Source organism: Moschus berezovskii, chromosome 15 (assembly GCF_049115385.1).
Source record: "Moschus berezovskii isolate FMDL1 chromosome 15, NW_MosBer_1.0, whole genome shotgun sequence".
Taxonomy (NCBI): Eukaryota; Metazoa; Chordata; class Mammalia; order Artiodactyla; family Moschidae; genus Moschus; species Moschus berezovskii.
In genome coordinates this window covers 62,897,260-62,915,599 of record NC_142474.1, presented here as the reverse complement: position 1 = coordinate 62,915,599, position 18,340 = coordinate 62,897,260, and the positions used below count along the sequence as shown (strand labels likewise).

The 18,340-nt window shown below is 39.8% G+C and overlaps 1 protein-coding gene across 1 annotated transcript in view; it reads right to left on the bottom strand.

Moving 5' to 3' along the window:
• Positions 1–18,340, bottom strand: part of NEBL (nebulette) — a 130,443-nt gene that overhangs the window by 31,305 nt on the left and 80,798 nt on the right. Inside the window, exons 20-26 of the mRNA XM_055428212.2 lie at positions 16,185–16,277; positions 14,435–14,527; positions 12,153–12,245; positions 10,833–10,937; positions 9,702–9,873; positions 8,252–8,344; positions 6,741–6,890 (exon numbers count right to left, since the gene is read on the bottom strand). Of these exons, the coding sequence (XP_055284187.2) occupies positions 6,741–6,890; positions 8,252–8,344; positions 9,702–9,873; positions 10,833–10,937; positions 12,153–12,245; positions 14,435–14,527; positions 16,185–16,277 (799 nt within the window). The remainder of the gene's footprint in view (positions 1–6,740; positions 6,891–8,251; positions 8,345–9,701; positions 9,874–10,832; positions 10,938–12,152; positions 12,246–14,434; positions 14,528–16,184; positions 16,278–18,340) is intronic.

Below are 18,340 nucleotides of genomic sequence, written 5' to 3'. Positions count from 1 at the left end.
CAAGGAAATGTGTGTCAAATGAAAATAAGTTAACCTAATCTAGTACCAAAAGGCAATAAATTTCAAATAATACCACTCAAGAATCAAAACAAAATTAGATGACATTTAAATAAAAGCCTCCTTTATTGAAGCAAGGCAACACAGCAGAGATGGAAAATGCAAGCCCCTTAGTAACGTAATATCTTAGGAAGTAGACCTAAAACTAAAGAAAGCCCAAAATAACCCCATAAGAAAATGAAAATATTCAGCAATCAAAGCAAGATGGGAAAATATCATGAGAAGTGCCTAACTACAACAATGATAAAAATGTAAAGGAGAAGGCTTCTATGTTAATGCTCATGAAAACCAAATGTGAATGATGAAAACGTTGTACTTCTGCCTCAAGGAAATGAGCTGATTGTTTAACCCTTTGTCCTAACAACCAAAATTTCCTGTAACTCAGAAAAAGGACCCCAAAACTATTATTCTCATAACTGTCCAGTCATTCAATACACAAAGTAAAGCAGGTCACCTTCAGGACATAAACACATTCTCATACATAGAAAAGAAGAGAAAGAAGAAAAAAAGAGTTCATTTCAATTATGGCACTTGGCTTAGGAAATGTAAAACATCTTAGAAAAGCTACTTGTTACAGAAGTGGAATCTGAGCCGGGTAAGATCAAGTGACCTCCCAAGACCCCAGACTGAGCAGTGCAAGAGTGGGCTGAAGCCTCCTGCCCCTGCACACCATTCTGTCCGCCACAGGATAAGCTGCTACGTTACATGCCTTCTCGACAGAGGGAGTCAGCCCAACATGAAAGGTCATCTTTCTGGGACATCATACTTTTTATCATATGAAATTCTAACCTAAATGGAAAGAAATCAATAAAATCTGGAATAAAGAAAAAGATGGCATCTCTAAATACAAACATTCTCTTTTTTCTCCATCTTACCAATAATAAGCATTGTTCTAAAGTCCCTTCCAATTTTCAAAATAGTATTTAAACAAATGTATGTGTTTAACTGAGGACACTAAAGGTTTTCATCAAACCGCTGTCATCACCCTGAAAGTTACCTCCTTCTACAGACTCACTCAGCACCTCCTGACCAGGGCCCAGCACAGCATGCATTTCAAAGGGGACCCCAAATTTCAAAGCAACTAGGACCTCATGGATACTACTTCTTTGCCTCCCCACCAGAAAAGAAACTATCCTGGGAATGTTTCCACTTTAGGGTCTTTTTTTTCTCTTTCAGATATGCTTTAATGTCACTGAAACATATCAAAACAAAAATGGAAGGCTTTTCTTGAAAGCCTTACATAATAGAATTTCATATTTTTTTAAAACTTATATATATTTATATATATATGCAGTTCTAATTTTTCAGATAGTAACATTTTATACACCTAAAACTAATATAATTTTATATGTCAATTATATCTCAATCTGTTTAAAAAATAGCATGGCATGAATGGGAAAAAAATATTAATTTGACCATTTCATTTATTCACCAAATATTTGCCGAGTGCTTATTTTAAGAGCTGGAGACAGAGTAGTAATTGTAAACAAAACAGCCAATATCCCAGCCCTGGTTTCGATCCCTGGGTTGGGAAGATCCCCTGGAGAAGGAAAAGCTACCCAGTATTCTGGCCTGGAGAATTTTATGGACTGTATAGTCCATGGTGTCGCAAAGAGTCAGACACGACTGAGCGACTTTGACTTTCACTATGGGCATCTATCCTAGTTAGGAGAGACAGACAAGTACATAAACAAATAAATATATATCTCAGGTGATGTCAGGTGCTATGAATAAAGAGCAAAGAGTAAAAGGCCAGACAGAACGGGAAGCAGTGCAGTTTTATATCTGGTAGTTACGGTCTCTCTGATCAAGTGATCCTGAGCAAAAATATGAAGAAAAATAGGTCTAGACAAGCAAATAGCTCCGATGCAGTGGGAGGGAGAGTGTTCCAAGCTGGGGGCACATGTAGGTGCGAAGGTGGGTAAAAAGCAGGGAGACTGGCTGCTGAGAGAGGATGAGTGAACCAAGAAAGCAGGAAATGGTTCAGGGCGGCAGTCAGGGCCCAGGTCAGAAGAGGGCCCTGTAGACAACGGCAAGGACTTGTGTTTTATTCAGAATGAAATGGCAGCAGCAGAATGATGTGATCTAACTGGTGTTAGATTTAGGTGTTTCCTAAAGATCCTCTGACTGACAGGTGGAGAACAGACCAAGGCAGAGAGAGGGCTGGTGGCTTGGGGTGGCAAGAACAGAAGCTAGGAACTTGTCTGGAAACTTCTGTGAGACTGAAGGCAGAGAGGGCAGCAGCTGAAATGGGGGAATGGTGAGGGGCCGGGGGCAGAGGTGGACCATGCAGTCAGGTTCTGGATGTGTTCGTCCCAGGCGAGCTGGCAAGATCTGCTAATGGTTTGTATGTGCTGCTGCTGCTGCTGCTAAGTCACTTCAGTCGTGTCTGACTCTGTGTGACCCCACAGACGGAAGACCACCAGGCTCCCCCATCCCTGGGATTCTCCAGGCAAGAACACTGGAGTGGGTTGCCATTTCCTTCTCCAATGTGTGAAAGTGAAAAGTGAAAGTGAAGTCGCTCAGTCGTGTCCGACCCTTAGCAACTCCACGGACTGCAGCCTACCAGGCTCCTCCATCCATGGGATTTTCTAGGCAATAGTACTGGAGTGGCTTGCCATTGCCTTCTCCGGGTCTGGATGTGGATGTGAGTAAAAGACAAGCGTGGAGGACGATTCCTAAGGATGTGAAGTTAGTATCTGGAAAGTTGCAGTCGCTACTTAGCAACCCGGGAGGCCTGGAAAAGCAGCAGAATGTTGTGGAGAAGGGGGGAGGCATTTTTGGACTTATTAGGTTAGCTATGTCACTGATTGTTTGAATACAGACATAAGGTACCAATCAGTAGAATATGATTTGCTTCACTTAAAAGTAGAAGCATATTCCCAGGTATCCCCAAACCTTTTTGAATTAACCTAGATACACTGTGGGTTCTGCCACTGTGTTAATGTTATTAAAACTTACTGTTACATCTTTGCTTCATACCTCAATATCAAGTTTCCAAAATTGGAAATGTCACCAAACACAAGCCTTTTAACAGGTGACTGAGAATGACAGGTTATAAACACCTCCAAGGAGTCAGCTTTTCTTACAAGGCATTATTGAAGTTATGGAGACACTCCTTCCTGCCAAAAATCTTCCTTCTGCCACCTTTCATGGAGTCTGATGTTCCTCCACTTTAAAAAAATGTAATTATTCTCTCTTAACCAAGTGTTGCTGCTGCTGCTGCTGCTAAGTTGATTCAGTCGTGTCCGACTCTGTGCGACCCCATAGACGGCAGCCCACCAGGCTCCCCGATCCCTGGGATTCTCCAGGCAAGAACACTGGAGTGGGTTGCCATTTCTTTCTCCAATGCATGAAAGTGAAAAGTGAAAGTGAAGTCGCTCAGTGGTGTCTGACTCTTAGCAACCCCATGAACTGCAGCCTCCCAGGCCCCTCCATCCATGGGATTTTCCAGGCAAGAGTACTGGAGTGGGGTGCCATTGCCTTCTCCTAACCATTCAGAAAACAAAGATCATGGCATCTGGTCCCATCACTTCATGGGAAATAGATGGGGAAACAGTGGAAGCAGTGTCGACTTTATTTTTATGGGCTCCAAAATCACTGCAGATGCTGATTGCAGCCATGAAATTAAAAGACGCTTACTCCTTGGAAGCAAAGTTATGACCAACCTAGATAGCATATTAAAAAGCAGAGACATTACTTTGCCAACAAAGGTCCGTCTAGTCAAGGCTATGGATGGATAGCCTTGGTCATGTATGGATGTGAGAGTTGGACTGTGAAGAAAGCTGATCGCCAAAGAATTTATGTTTTTGAACTGTGGTGCTGGAGAAGACTCTTGAGAGTCCCTTAGACGGCAAGGAGATCCAACCAGTCCATTCTAGAGGAGATCAATCCCGGGTGTTCATTGGAAGGACTGATGCTAAAACTGAAACTCCAATACTTTGGCCACCTGATGCGAAGAGTTGACTCACTGGAAAAGACTCTGATGCTGGGAAGGATTGGGGGCGGGAGAAGACGGGGACGACAGAGAATGAGATGGCTGGATGGCATCACCAACTCAATTGACATGAGTTTGAGTGAACTCTGGGAGTTGGTGATGGACAGGGAGGCCTGGCGTGCTGTGATTCATGGGGTCGCAAAGAGTCGGACACGACTGAGCAACTGAACTGAACTGAACTGAACTGAACCATGTGTTACTCTTACTCAAATTCCATTATAAATATAAGAACATTTATGTATGCTTTCTTTCAATGGAGACATTTCTTATTCATTTTGGCATAGTGTAGGGTCCTCTTGCTAGAAATAATTAGAAAGTAGTGGGGGCTTGAGAGGAGGAAGAGAAGATAAACCAACAACAGTGGGTTCTTAGATGAGCCAACAGAATCAGAGACAAGTGCCAAACTCCTCCCTGGCACAGACGGAGCTGAGCAACCTGCAGGAGGGGGCGCAAACTCTCCTCTGCACAGATGAATCCAAGACCCGATCACAGACACAGATGATGACTTCCCATTTATCTCCAGCGCAGCCTCCTCCTCTGGACTCTAACTACCTGCTCGATGCCTCCATGTGAACGTCTCATTGATGCACCATTTCTGTGCTCTGCTCTGTCTCTGAGAAACATTATTTTCCCAAAGCCCGTTGGCATAGTTCACTTCCATTTAGCATTCATATCTCAGTTCAAATCTTCCTTCCCCAAGGAAGGCTCCCCTGACATCGAGGCCAGATGGAGTACCCGCTTGTGGCCCCCAAGTGCTCCCCTCCCAGCACTTACTCTGTTCATAATTATAGATTACTTGGGTAAGTATCTGCTCAAGATCAGGGTCTTCACCAGACTCCAAACCCCTTAGCACAGATGCATATCTCTGCTGCGCAGTGCTATGTACACTGCCAGATCCGAGCTCTTGGCTTATGCACAAAGAGCACTCAAACATTTGGTGAGTAAATGAATGAATGCTGTGTTTGTGTGTTCAGATACGAAGTTAAAGTTTCCCTGATGAAGCAAAGACTCTAAGGTGCGTCGCGTTTGGGATAGACATCAGTTCTACTACCTTGAACTGAGAAAGTTAAATAAGGTTGATGGAAATTTGTTCTTGTATTTGCTTTGGGTTTTATTTATCTTACCAGGCATCAATATTATTCTGTACCTCTAGAGTCACAGAGGACATGGAAGGGAGAAATCAATAGCCCCAAGCCAAAAAAATAAAGTTACTGAATCCTTTGCTAGATAAGCAGACACTGAAAGAGGAACTCTCACACATTTACCTTACCTACAAGAAAGAAACACTAGTTCATACACATTAGAAGCATAGAGGAAGGAAGACTCTTAAAAACTTTCTACAAAGATCAAGCCGAAAAAAAAGTCAAACTCATAGAAACAGATAGCAGAACAGTAGTTGCCAGAGGCTGGTGGAAATAGGTAGAAATTGGTAAAAGGGTACAAATTTTTGCTACACAATGAATAAGGTACAAGAAGCTAAAGAATAAGACAGTGACTATAGTTGATAACACTGTGCTGTATAACTGAAATTTGTTGACAGAGTAAAACTTAAGTGTTCTCGCCAAAGGAAAAAAAGAAGATATATTTGTGAGGTAATGGATATGTTAATTAACTAATTGGGGAGAATCCTTTCACAACGTGTCATATATCAAATCACCAGGACGTACACTTTAAATATCTTACAATTTTATATGTCAATTATACCTCACTTTATCTGAAATTTAAGAAAAATCTTTCTACCAAGCTAAGGCAAATCTGAATGTACAATTTAAGATTATTGACTGTAATTGATTTTCTTATCAAAGGGGTTTTTCCTATGAGTGCAAAAAAACAATTACTCAATTGCAAGAGATTTCATAGTTTCATCAGGTCCATAGTCACATTACTTTTCCCAAGATGTTAAATTCCTCCACTTCAAAATCTCCTGCCTTAGGGATTTCAGTGCTATGGCCTTTGGTTGTAACGGAAATTCAGTTTTCCTTTTGTTCTGTGTTCATTCCTCTCCCCCTTCCCACTGCATTAAAATGTGGCTGTACCTTAGTCTTAACCTTAGTTTTAACATCCAAAACAATTTCAATGACCGATTTCCAGACCTAGGCCATCAGCTTGGATCCAGAAAACAGAAGAATGTAGAGGATAAAGACAGTAATATAAGATACAAAGATTATTAACAGTATTTTCAACAATCAACAGTATTTTCCATTTTTAAAAAATCTCATATTCCAAGTACATACCCTATTTCTTTTTGGCAAGATCTAACTCTGTCTGCAACTGTATATGAATATTTAAACACACAAATTCATAGCACTCTCTGAGCCACTCAAATATAACCATAAGATTGATTTTCCTTAATGGAAATCAGATATGAACTCCACAGAACTCAACTTTCCACTATGCCTGTGTATATCCATCACATACAACTCCTGTGAAACAGATTCACACAGCAGATCCCAAGACCCTGTTGTCATTAAAGATCCATTTTTAGTGAAAACAGTGAGGAAATATAGGGAAAACAAGCATGCAAAAATGCATATTATTAGTTTTTTATAAAAACTCAACTTTCCAAATATAATTTAAAATGTTCAAATATATCCATGCCATATGTTTGTGCAAAAGTGAAGAATTTGTTAAAGACACACTTGTGATATATTAAAAGAGACTTCTAAGAGTGGTTAATGTTTGATACCTCCTTCATCAGATGGTCTTGTTACCTCACTGCAGCATGAAAAGCTACGGTAAATCTCAGATATTTCTGATTTGTCATCTCCCAGACCTGTACCAAAAGTACTGCTCGAGTAAGACCGAGACCGTTGTCTCCTATAAAGATTCGCTTTTTCTATATTGGAGGGAAAATATTCATATTTGTGATTAAGTGACTTGAAGAACAAAGAAACCAAAAAAATTACTTAAAAATTTAACAAGGAAGAAAAATAATCCCTCATTAAATTATAACCCCAAAGCTCAGGTATTATAAATTCTAGCCATCTATTCCCAAACTTCAACACATATTATCAGCAATGCAAATGACTTCACACTCAGTTTGGTCTAAATTTTAAAGGAGAGATGAGGGATGGGAAATTGACAAGAACTGAGAAAACACTGGCAAATTAGTAAATTTCTATCAAAAGTTTGGTTATAAATAGTTCTTTTCAAATATCACTAATGATACAGCATTTGTTGCCTTTTCTTTATTTTTAGAAAATTTGGATGACAATTTGGCTGATTATGTGGATCAAATTACTATAAAATATTAGAATTTCTACTTTGCCTTGGGCTTTCAATTTTGTTAATGTTAACAACTAAACTTAGAGTCATAATCGGGGGCAGAGAAGGACCTGAATGATAGATCTATTTACATATTTAAAATAGTCGCATAACTGTCAAATCTTCCATTTGCTAAGTGCGGTCTGAAAGCCTTCAAAGATCAACCCTTGCTATTGCTATACCCAAATATCCAAACCATCTGGGTTTTACTTTTAATTATAAACATACAGTTGAAGTTAAAAGTCAAATAAACTTCCTCTGTAAACTACAAATTTTGCATTTTATAAAAATTCAGAGATAAATTTTAAAGATACTTGAAAACCTATTTTAAGACATTCACGATGCTATGTAGAAAATCTCTCCTCTGTTTTATATAAAAGTCTTCAAAGAATTCCTTAAATTAAAGAACTATATCTTTAAAATGTTGTGCTTTTCATAAAACAAATCTTTAAGTTAGCAGTTAGGTGGAGTCCAAATAGCTGCATTTCAAAGCCCAGAGAACTTCTAAAATCATATTCACTAATAAAAAAGAAGTGTAAGCAAGCTCTGCTGCTGCTGCTGCTGCTAAGTCGCTTCAGTCGTGTCCGACTCTGTGCGACCCCATAGACGGCAGCCCACCAGACTCCGCCATCCCTGGGACTCTCCAGGCAAGAACACTGGAGTGGGTTGCCATTTCCTTCTCCAATGTGTGAAAGTGAAAAGGGAAAGTGAAGTCGCTCTAGACACCTTTAAAATAAATCTAGAACTAGGATATATTAAAAAGCTCTTTCATAAGTTTTGTTTTCATAAATGATTAGTGGCATATTAAATAGCACAGCAACTCTCTTAGTTTACATTACACAGAAGGCACAATGAACCTGCAGAGCTCACAGCAGCTTCACTTTGAGGACAAAAACCATGTAAATGGGGAGGAACTCAAAATGTAAGCAGTACCAGAAAGCATATGTAGACTTCTAGACTGAATATTGTCTTCCAGGGGATCAATGTCGAAGATGGAGCCAGGATCTGTGCGCCAAACTTTGAGGTCTTTTACCAAAAGAAGAAATCAACAAATCAAGAATGAATTAAAAAAAAAAAAATCAGCACCCAAGAGAGTCAAACAAAAGTCTGAAAAGGGGCATATGCAAAAAGCAAGCATGTAATATAGGCAAACCCACTGTGCAGCAGACTTCAGAGAACGGAGGGATACTCACACTCACAGTGTGATTCACACTCACAGGATTTGCTAAAAAAAACCTTGCGATCAAATATAAGTTGCCTGGTTTATTCTTTGTTGACCTTCCACAGGGAGCCTGTGACTTATCATACATGCACACCACACCACTCCCCACATCCCCAAACCCTCATCATTCATGCTTTCCACACACTGAAACAGGGAAAATGTTGGGTTAAAACTCCTGATCAAGGGCATGCGAGTAATTTGTAAGAGGTAACCTAAAGGTTTTTGTCTAAGAAAACAAAACAAAAATAAAAAAAAACTTCTCTTCCAACAACAGAAACAAATGTTGAACAAACTGAATCCTTTCCTTTTTTAGCTTTTAGTACAAATCTTGCTCACTCTGTCACCACTCAACACTATATTCCTAAGATTTTCCCTGGATGACAAGAAAGAACAGCAGGTTGAGGCTCCTTTCTCTCTGATTTGTGAGACTTTCAGACAGCTCTATTCTCCCAGTTCGGAAATAATATTCAAAAAATATAAGCTACTCACATTGTGGAAACCATCAGAATCTCTCAGGCATGTCTATTTGATGTCAAAGGACCTATATGGGGTTACTTCTGTTCTGTTACCCATGCAGACAATGTCTACAGTACAATTACTGATCAGAAAATAAGCTAAAAGTGAAAGTGAAAGATGCTCAGTTGTGTCCGACTCTTTGCGACCCCATGGTCTGTCCGTGGACTTCTTCAAGCAAGAATACTGGAATGGGTAACTGTTCCCTTCTCCAGGGGATCTTCACAACCCAGGCATCGAACTCAGGTATCCTGCATTGCAGGCAGATTCTTTATCATCTGAGCTACCAGGGAAGCCCACATAAGCTAAAGGGAAACAAAATAATTGCTTAATCTTTATTATCACCTACGTCTGATATTCGGGCTGCTTCTTTGCATAGCAAGTAGGAACATCGAGACCAGAAGGTTATTAAAGACAGAGAATGTCCAACTACAGAATGAATTTGCAACAACACCTGGCAAAGGCCATCAATTCCCTCCAACATGGTGCAAACAACAACACTTTGGCTTTGGTCCACTTTCACCTGGGAACCATGTCAGGCATTTGAGGAGGGGTCCAATGAATAAGGAAGCAAATTCTATTAACAAAAACAGGGAAAGCACGATCTTTTTGACTGTGCAGACCTGCCAAGCAGGCCAGTCAGCTCACCAACAATGATTCCAGGCCTCCTATCCATCTCCACGATGTGAGGATGGACACCTTTATAGGCAGCATCGCTGACGACCTGGGTGTTCCTTCTCACTCGCTCTGTCACAGGGTCATCCACAACAGGAGTGAAGCCCCTTCCCTTTGTCTTTTCAAAATCTTCATGATATTTCACCTGAAAGAGGGAAAAACCATAGTAACTCAAACTGAAGTTTCCTGAATGCTACACAGCTCACAACACTTGAATATAAAGACAGTTTCCAGCTGCATCTAGATTATTTTCTACATAAATGTATTTTTTCCAATTATTCCAAAAATAATCTATGAAATTTCAGTTTCCTAGCGTCAGAAATCAAGTACTGACATTTTCACAATGCTTTTCATCATTACAGTTAGCAGCTCTTTTAATATATAAGTTTGTATATAAGTAAGAAGTGTTGAAAGATTTATTTTTCAAATCCTAGTTACTTTCTAAAATGTACTCAGGTATAAATTAATTTCCTATCTCTTAAACTTTAGTATGCAATAAAATAAGCTATTTCTATACAATTATTTAAGAAAGCAGTATTATTTAAAATTAGATTAAGAAAGCAAGTTACAAATAACTATATATATAATCTTTGTATATAGTGACAAAAACATATACTTCAACACACGTGTTTTTTTGCATTCTGAAATTAGGTTAGGTGATGGTTGTTTAACTCTGTAAATTATACTAGAAACCACTTTGTATACTTTAAATGGGTGAGCTTTATGGTATATAAAATATATCTCATAAGACTGTTTTTTAAAAAATACATATTTTATATTCTTTAAACATGTAAACACGCCAAACTCCATCTTAATTGAAAAAAAGTCCAAGCAAGTATCTTCCATAAAAAGCATTTATAGCAGTAGTCACGTCAGAAATAAAAACACAGCCCAAAAAAATCACTGAGAAAAATTATTTTATTAGACTAAATATTTCCCATACATTTCAGTAAGATTAGAAAGTTCCCCCCAAAGGATGGGCCCGTGGGCCTTTCCATGCTTTGTTAGTTATCCAGATTAATGGTGAACAATGCCATCAGCGCACTGGGTGGTGCCACTCCTTAGTACATTTTAGTCACGGATGGAGGACCTGGTGGACCCTACCATTGAAATATGATTTTGAGCTTCTTTGACATGTCTGAGACCAGGTGTATCTAAAATCAGACTTGGTCTACCTTTCATCTGTTTCTGGTCCTGGGTATATTTTATCTGCAAAGTAAATAATAATAGAACATACTTAACAAAAAGACAACTATAATTTAAAAATTACATAAGTTTTTCAAGCTTTCCAAATGAGTGAGGCATATACAACATATTCTGAATTACTTCCCAGGTAACTTATTTAGTGAATTACATTTCCTTCTAGAATAATGAGCTGAAATTTTACTCTTGATGGTCTCCTTTAAAGGCTACAGCAAAGATGACCTAAATCTCTCTACCAACTGAATACAAATGTGTAAGTGACCAACATCCACTAACCATGAGTCTGTAAAAGTGGGAAATACTTTATCAATAGGGAAAATCCAAAACTAAATGGAACCTAAATTTCTTTTTCTGTTTCTCTATTTCCCCATTTTCTGCCATAACACTGTGAAAGTATGCATAACAAGCATACCTCTATCAATATTTCCTTTTATTTGACCAGATCAGATGGTAAGAATCATTAAGTATCCATCTTAGGTTCCCTCTAAACAGCCACAGCTTAAAGGTAATTTATGTTGAATACAGTCAGCATCTCTGGGCAGAAATGCCACTAGAGAGCTGCACAGTTTAAAATCTAAATGCTGATTCCCAGGCATAAAGCTCTTTCTGACATCTGTCTATCAGAACACTGCTTTTTGTGAAGCTGATTCTGTATAAGATCAGGACACAGATTATTGCAGACATGAGGGCATACGTGCACTCAGAACGGAAGCCCTGGTATTTCCTGAGAGAAGGCACACTCCCCAAATAAGACACTGACATGCAACACGGAACTTCAATGAGTAACCGATTTCTGTGTTAAATATATTTAAAGATTGTTTTTTCCTCTAAGTCCTTACTTTGGAGTAATGATTCATTTCTTATTTTGTTTTGCAGAGAGGACTTAACAATCAACATTCAATGGAATACATCTGTAAAATGATAATTGTTTAACTTATACATCAAAGACTACCACTTTCAAAGACACTGGCTAAAATAACATGATTCATTGTTTAAATAAACATAATTCAGTTTAAAATGAAACTTTAAATATAAGTGTTGGTCACATCTGGAAACATCAGTAGGGTTCAGGACAATGTAAAGTTAGACAGTGGCGGCTTTCAGATGTCATCTGAAATAACACATGTACTTTCTGCATATCTTACAAAAGCTTCTTGGTCTGCAAATATATAATAAAGGACATGTCCTTCATGATAGCCCCAAGTGAATAAAACAACTTGCCGAACTAATATTTTCTTGATTCTTCTTCACTCTTTCCATTTCAGGAGTTACACTTAAAGCTGTAGCTCTTTCCATCCGAGATTTATAATAAACCTGTCATTTTGGAAAACAAAAAACAGAGTACTGTGAATCAATTTAACTAAACAAGAGTCTCACAGTACTTATTTTAAAGAACTGAGCAAGGATAGGAAGCTGCAGGGGGGTTAAAAAAAAAAAAAAAAGAGGCTAGCAGAGGTCTTCGTTGTTGTTTAGTCACTAAGTCATGACCAACATTTTGCGACCCCATCGACTGTAGCCTGCCACGCTTCTCTGTCCATGGGGTTTTTTTCCAGGCAAGAATACTGGACTGAGATGCCATTTCCTTCTCCAGGGGACCTTCCCAGACCACTGATTGAAACGGTGTTTCTTGCACTGGGAGGCAGATTCTTTACCACTGACCCATCAGAGTCTGCTGCTGCTGCTGCTGCTGCTAAGTCAATTCAGTCGTGTCCGACTCTGTATGACCCCATAGACGGAAGCCCACCAGGCTCCCCCATCCCTGGGATTCTCCAGGCAAGAACACTGGAGTGGGTTGCCATTTCCTTCTCCAATGTGTGAAAGTGAAAAGTGAACGTGAAGTCGCTCAGTCGTGTCCGACCCTTAGCGACCCCGCGGACTGCAGCCCACCAGGCTCCTCCATCCATGGGATTTTCTAGGCAAGAGTACTGGAGTGGCTTGCCATTGTCTTCTCCGATCAGAGTCTAGTCATTTTTAAAATGTTTGCATCTTAAATCATTCTATTTTAATTCATCCTATGGCAGAGAATCACTGTGAATGTACTCATTATATGGGTATACCATCAGTAAAGCTGTAATAAGCATTTCATCACAAAGGAGTAAGGTAAAAAATATCTTCACGGATGTTACTTTAAGGTACTCTTACCCATATAGAAGGCTATTGGACCATTATGGTTTCTTAGTAATTAACTGTGGCAGAACTTTGGCCATGATGCCTAAGTGGTAACCATGGTGATCCATAAGGCCAGCACTCTCCCCAATGCTCCATCCCTCCTTCTCCAGAACCATGTTCCCTTTAGAGAGTAATGGAGTTACATCAACTGTGACTCTGAATACATCAGGAGAAGGTGAGTATCTACTTCTCCAAAATACAGTTGTCAGGGACAATGCCTAACAATAAACTGCCTTTCCTTTATAATCTGGCCAAAGGACTTTAAAGGTTTGAAGAATAAAAGATTTCTTTGCATCACTGGAAAAGACTCTGATGCTGAGGGATTGGGGGCAGGAGGAGAAGGGGATGACAGAGAATGAGATGGTTGGATGGCATCACCGACTTGATGGACATGAGTTTGAGTGAACTCTGGGAGTTGGTGATGGACAGGGAGGCCTGGCGTGCTGTGATTCATGGGGTCGCAAAGAGTCGGACATAACTGAGCAACTGAACTGAACTGAACTGACCAGATTTTCAAATTTCCTCTTCCAAAGAACACAATTTATTATTAATGACTTCGAAAAAAGGATTCTCTCAGGGACTTCCCTGGTGGTCCAGTGCTTAAGACTCCATGCTTCCAATGCAGGGGGCACGGGTTTGATCTGTGTTTGGTGAACTAAGATTCCACATGCTGCATAATGCAACCAAAAAATAAAAGTAAATTGTTTTAAATTTTTTTAAATAAAATAAAAAGGGACTCTCTCAGCAAACTGCATCCATGGATTACATAACAGAAAGGAGTTAGAACAGGCCAGGAATTGGTGTCTGAGTAAAACCTGACAGCCCTGAACAAGTGCCCTGAAAATGGACCTGTTTCATATGACCTATTCAGCCAGGCACACTTCATAATTTTTTCCCAGCATCATCCAAAAATAAACTGATGATAGCTATGAGAGGGAAATGGGGCTGGACAGGCTACAGATCAAGAATACATTTATTAATTTATTACTATGGAGGAAAGGGAGTGGGAGAGCTTATTTGTAGAGCCAAGATGCCAAAAACTGCCATGGTATCCCTTTGGAGAATCATAGAAACTGCAAGCACGAAGAGCAGATAAGAGGGATATACAGTAACCTGCAGACAAAAATCACATTGCAGTCATTGGGAACTCTGAGCAGGGCATGCCTGACTGGACCCACAACACCTAACACCCTGAAAACTTTCCAATAAATTGACAGTCAACTGAGAGCAGAGGCAATCAACTCAAGGTCATGAAAACTTTGTCAACACAATCCCTTCATTGACACGTTGACAATATGCTTGCTTTCATAAGAAAAAAGTGACTGAGGTCACACATTGCTGAGGTTCTTCTGATTTTCCTTCACTCTCTTCAACTCCGGTGGATCAGAAATTGCAGTCGCCTGTTTAATCTCTCCTCTGTATTTTACCTGTGGAGGATTAATGTGAATTTCAATAAATAGCAGAATGGTCTCCAACCAAATACCAACAGAGGATAAGCCTCAAAATTATTTTTTACATCATTTTTCCCACTGTAGATGTGTATCAGCCTTTCAGTTCAAATCTACATCTGGCTTCTGATTCTTCTGACTTGGCAAGCACCAAGTGCTGGTTGAGCTTCTTAAAAATGATTTTCAATAAATATTTCTGTGTTCAATACAAAACCTAATTGCAAAGACCATGACTAAATGTAACAGAATTACAAGGGGAAGACACTGTAACGAAATCCTTACAAGGGATTTCCTTGCCGGTTCAGTAGTTAAGACGCCATGGTGTCTAAACTTCTACTAGTGGTGGCCACATGTTAGACCCCTGGCCAGGGAACTAAGATCCTGCACGCTGTGTGTGGACAAAAAATAGGGGAAAAAAAAATCATTAAAAGAGAACTATAGTGAACTAGCCATGGCAGCCTGGGAAGGCCATTTACTCCTATTCTGACCCTGGAGCCTCCACCTTCAGAAGAAGCTGAAGACCCCTCACTCATACCACTATCAGGGATACTGTGAGGATAAAGCAGTATTCAGCCGACTTTCTCCTCCATCTGGGAGAAGTCACTCTTAAATTTTAAAGTGTCTCAAAATTATCTGTTTCAGAAGAAGAAGGTTACTGTTTACAGTGGTAAAAATTCCATAAAATGGTCAAAAAATGGAAAAAATAACTATTAGGGGACACATTTGAAAGAGATTTCTGAACTTAGGGAGGCCTGGGTTCAAACCCCAGCCCTTCTATCACAAACCATGGGTTCTTGCATGTCCTCTGACTTCTCAAGACTCAGTTTCCTAAAAACCAGAGCAATAAATCATGCCTATCCCACTGAATCACATAACGCATTTAGCAGATGAACCTCATGATTATTAACTACCCTTGCTTTACTAGCAGCAGACCACTGAATGACTGATGTTTTCTGTTTTATTTATAAGGTTCCCTGCCATGACATTATATCTCAGAACCCCAGTCAAATCAGGTCTTCTTTTGCCTTACGCCAATAAACAACTTTCTCTTTTCTCAGACTGACAACATACCCACTATGCTGCTCTCCAGGTCTCCAGATTTGGATGTAGTTTTAGAGATTTACCATCTAAACTATGAGGCCCATGAAGATAGGAAGGGGTCTTATCTATCTCTGTGTACCAGTGACCAGAATAATGCCTGCCACATTGCTTAATGAAGAGTTCTTCAATATGGACTTCCCTGGTGGTTGAATGGTTGGAACTCTGCCTTCCAATGCAGGGGGTACAGGTTCAATCCCTAGTCAGGGAGATAGGATCCCATATGCCTCATAGCCAAGCAACCAGAACATAAAACAGAAGCAATATTGTAACAAATTCAATAAAGACTTTGAAAAACGGTCCACATAAAAAAAAAAAAAAAAGCTTTCTTGAATAAATAAGCGTGGCCGAATAGTAGCAAAGCAGTTCCCAACTTCCTGGACTCCCACAAGGGTGGCACAGTCCACACCCTTCAGTATGGGACACTAGAAAAGGAGTGACCAAGGTGTAGCGTGTCTAATGCTTTTCAGAAAGCATTGTAAAGATGAAAAATAGCTAATGTTTGGTAAAATATAAGAGCAAAACAGAAACAACTTACCATGCTCAACTGCTCCTGGTTTCTCCTTACTCTCTCTATCTCGGGCGTCATGCTCACTGGAGTTGCTCTGTCACATGGCTCTTTGTACCTGAGCTGGGAGACAAACGCAAGATGGTGTGGAGTTACCGGAAGGAAGAGTGAGCTAACACACAGAAACTGGTGAAAAGAAACGTCACACAGCGCTCATTAGCTGACATCTTTGCTAGGATTTTACAGTGAAAGATGCTTTGCTAATAGATGTCATCATCACAGTGCTCCTGGAACTAAGCTTTTCCTTGCCCAAATGTTTTGAATTATACCTGGGGTTGTTATTCTTCAAACTGTATTATTTCTTGGTGGCCTCTCTGAGTTTTATCCTAACAGTAATGATAAACGACCACTTCTGTGAGCTCATTTCTTCACAGTTCTAAAATGACATTACCAAATGACCATTTTATATTTACATTTAAAAATAAAAATTCTGGATTCATCACTATAAAGAAGGGTTATGCCAGTCCTATGCCTTCACCTCAGTGATCGGTTGTCACTATAAAAACAAACCCTGAACCTCCTTCTCCACCAAGTTCCAACATTGCAAGACCATGCTCTGACAAGCATCGTGGAGATATTTCTTTTTAAAAAAAATTTATTTATTTATTTGACTGCACTAGGTCTTCAGTTCAGCTCAGTTCAGTCACTCAGTCGTGTCTGACTCTTTGCGACCCCATGAATCACAGCATGCCAGGCTTCCCTGTCCATCATCAACTCCCGGAGTTCACTCAAACTCATGTCCATCGAGTCGGTGATGCCATCCAGCCATCTCATTCTCTGTCGTCTCTGTATCCTCCTGCCCCCAATCCCTCCCAGCATCAGAGTCTTTTCCAGTGAGTCAACTCTTTGCATGAGGCTGTTGTTGCAAATGGAATCTTTAGTTTCATCAAGTATGAGTTTAGTTTTCTGACCAAAGATGGAACCCTGGCCCCTTGCAGTGGGAAAGTGGAGCCTTAGCCACTGGACCACCAGGGAAGTCCCATCATGGAGATACTTCTGACCTACTGCTAGAGTAGGGGATCAGAGTCCAACATGTGTGGTCAGCTTTCCCAGTAATTACACAACATTCCAGGAAATAAATGAGGATCCAACACAGGGAGATAGAAAGCATGTCCACCAAATGAAGTTCTGACAGGTAAAAGGAAAACTAGAGGTTAAAATTCCATTATGAAAAACTCCACAGGGACAGTCTTATTGACTTTTTGGAGCTTAAACTTAGTGTGAGGGAATTTTTTGTTTTTTTGCAAGACATCACAAGGTCTGCAGATAAAATGGACTTGAGATGCACACCCTCAGCATTGCATGTGCAAGTGAACAGATATCTGATAAGCCTGGAAAATAAATGACAAAGGGTCAGGCTCTTGCCAGTGTGATTTCTTTCTCTGTACCGTGGTATGCAGTTTGAGAGTTTAGGCAGATTCTGTGTCGGATAATCGCCTAAAGTGAGGAAAGGTCCAAAATAATCTTTGTTGATGGCAGGATACAAAGAAAGATGAGACTCTGGGTAGGGTTCAGAGGAGAAACATTTGTTGAACAGCATCACTGATGTAGAGAAACTGTTGCAGCCAGTTTCTAGTGGATGTAAGTTTGGGGATGCAAGTTTGACATGGAGACGCTTCATGTACTGCATTAATCTACTCACAAACATGCTGAGTGCTTTACAGGCAATATCTCACTTAATATTCTAGTCCCTGTTTTAAAGATGAGGAGAATGAGGCTTGCAGAGGTTGGTGGCTTATGAAGGATATACAGCAAGTAGGGTCTGGAGCTAGGATCAAACCAACAGTCCAGTGCCCACATTGTTCTCCATACTCCAGAGTTATTCAAATTTCAGTCGTGTATACACCACTTACCATACGCCATGCAAGGTATCACCTGAGCTGTGATTTCTAGTATTTTTTATTAAATTAACTCCTTATTTTCAAATAGTTATTTTAAGGGAGTGTTATGCTTCTATGATAAATTGAGAACTAGTAAACTCTTATTTTATTTTTGGAGGATAATTGCTTTACCAGGTTGTATTGGTTTCTGCTATGCAACAATATGTATCGTCTATATGTAACAAATAGCCCCTCCCTCCGGAGCCTCCCTCCCAACCCTCATCCCACATTTCTAGCTCATCCCTG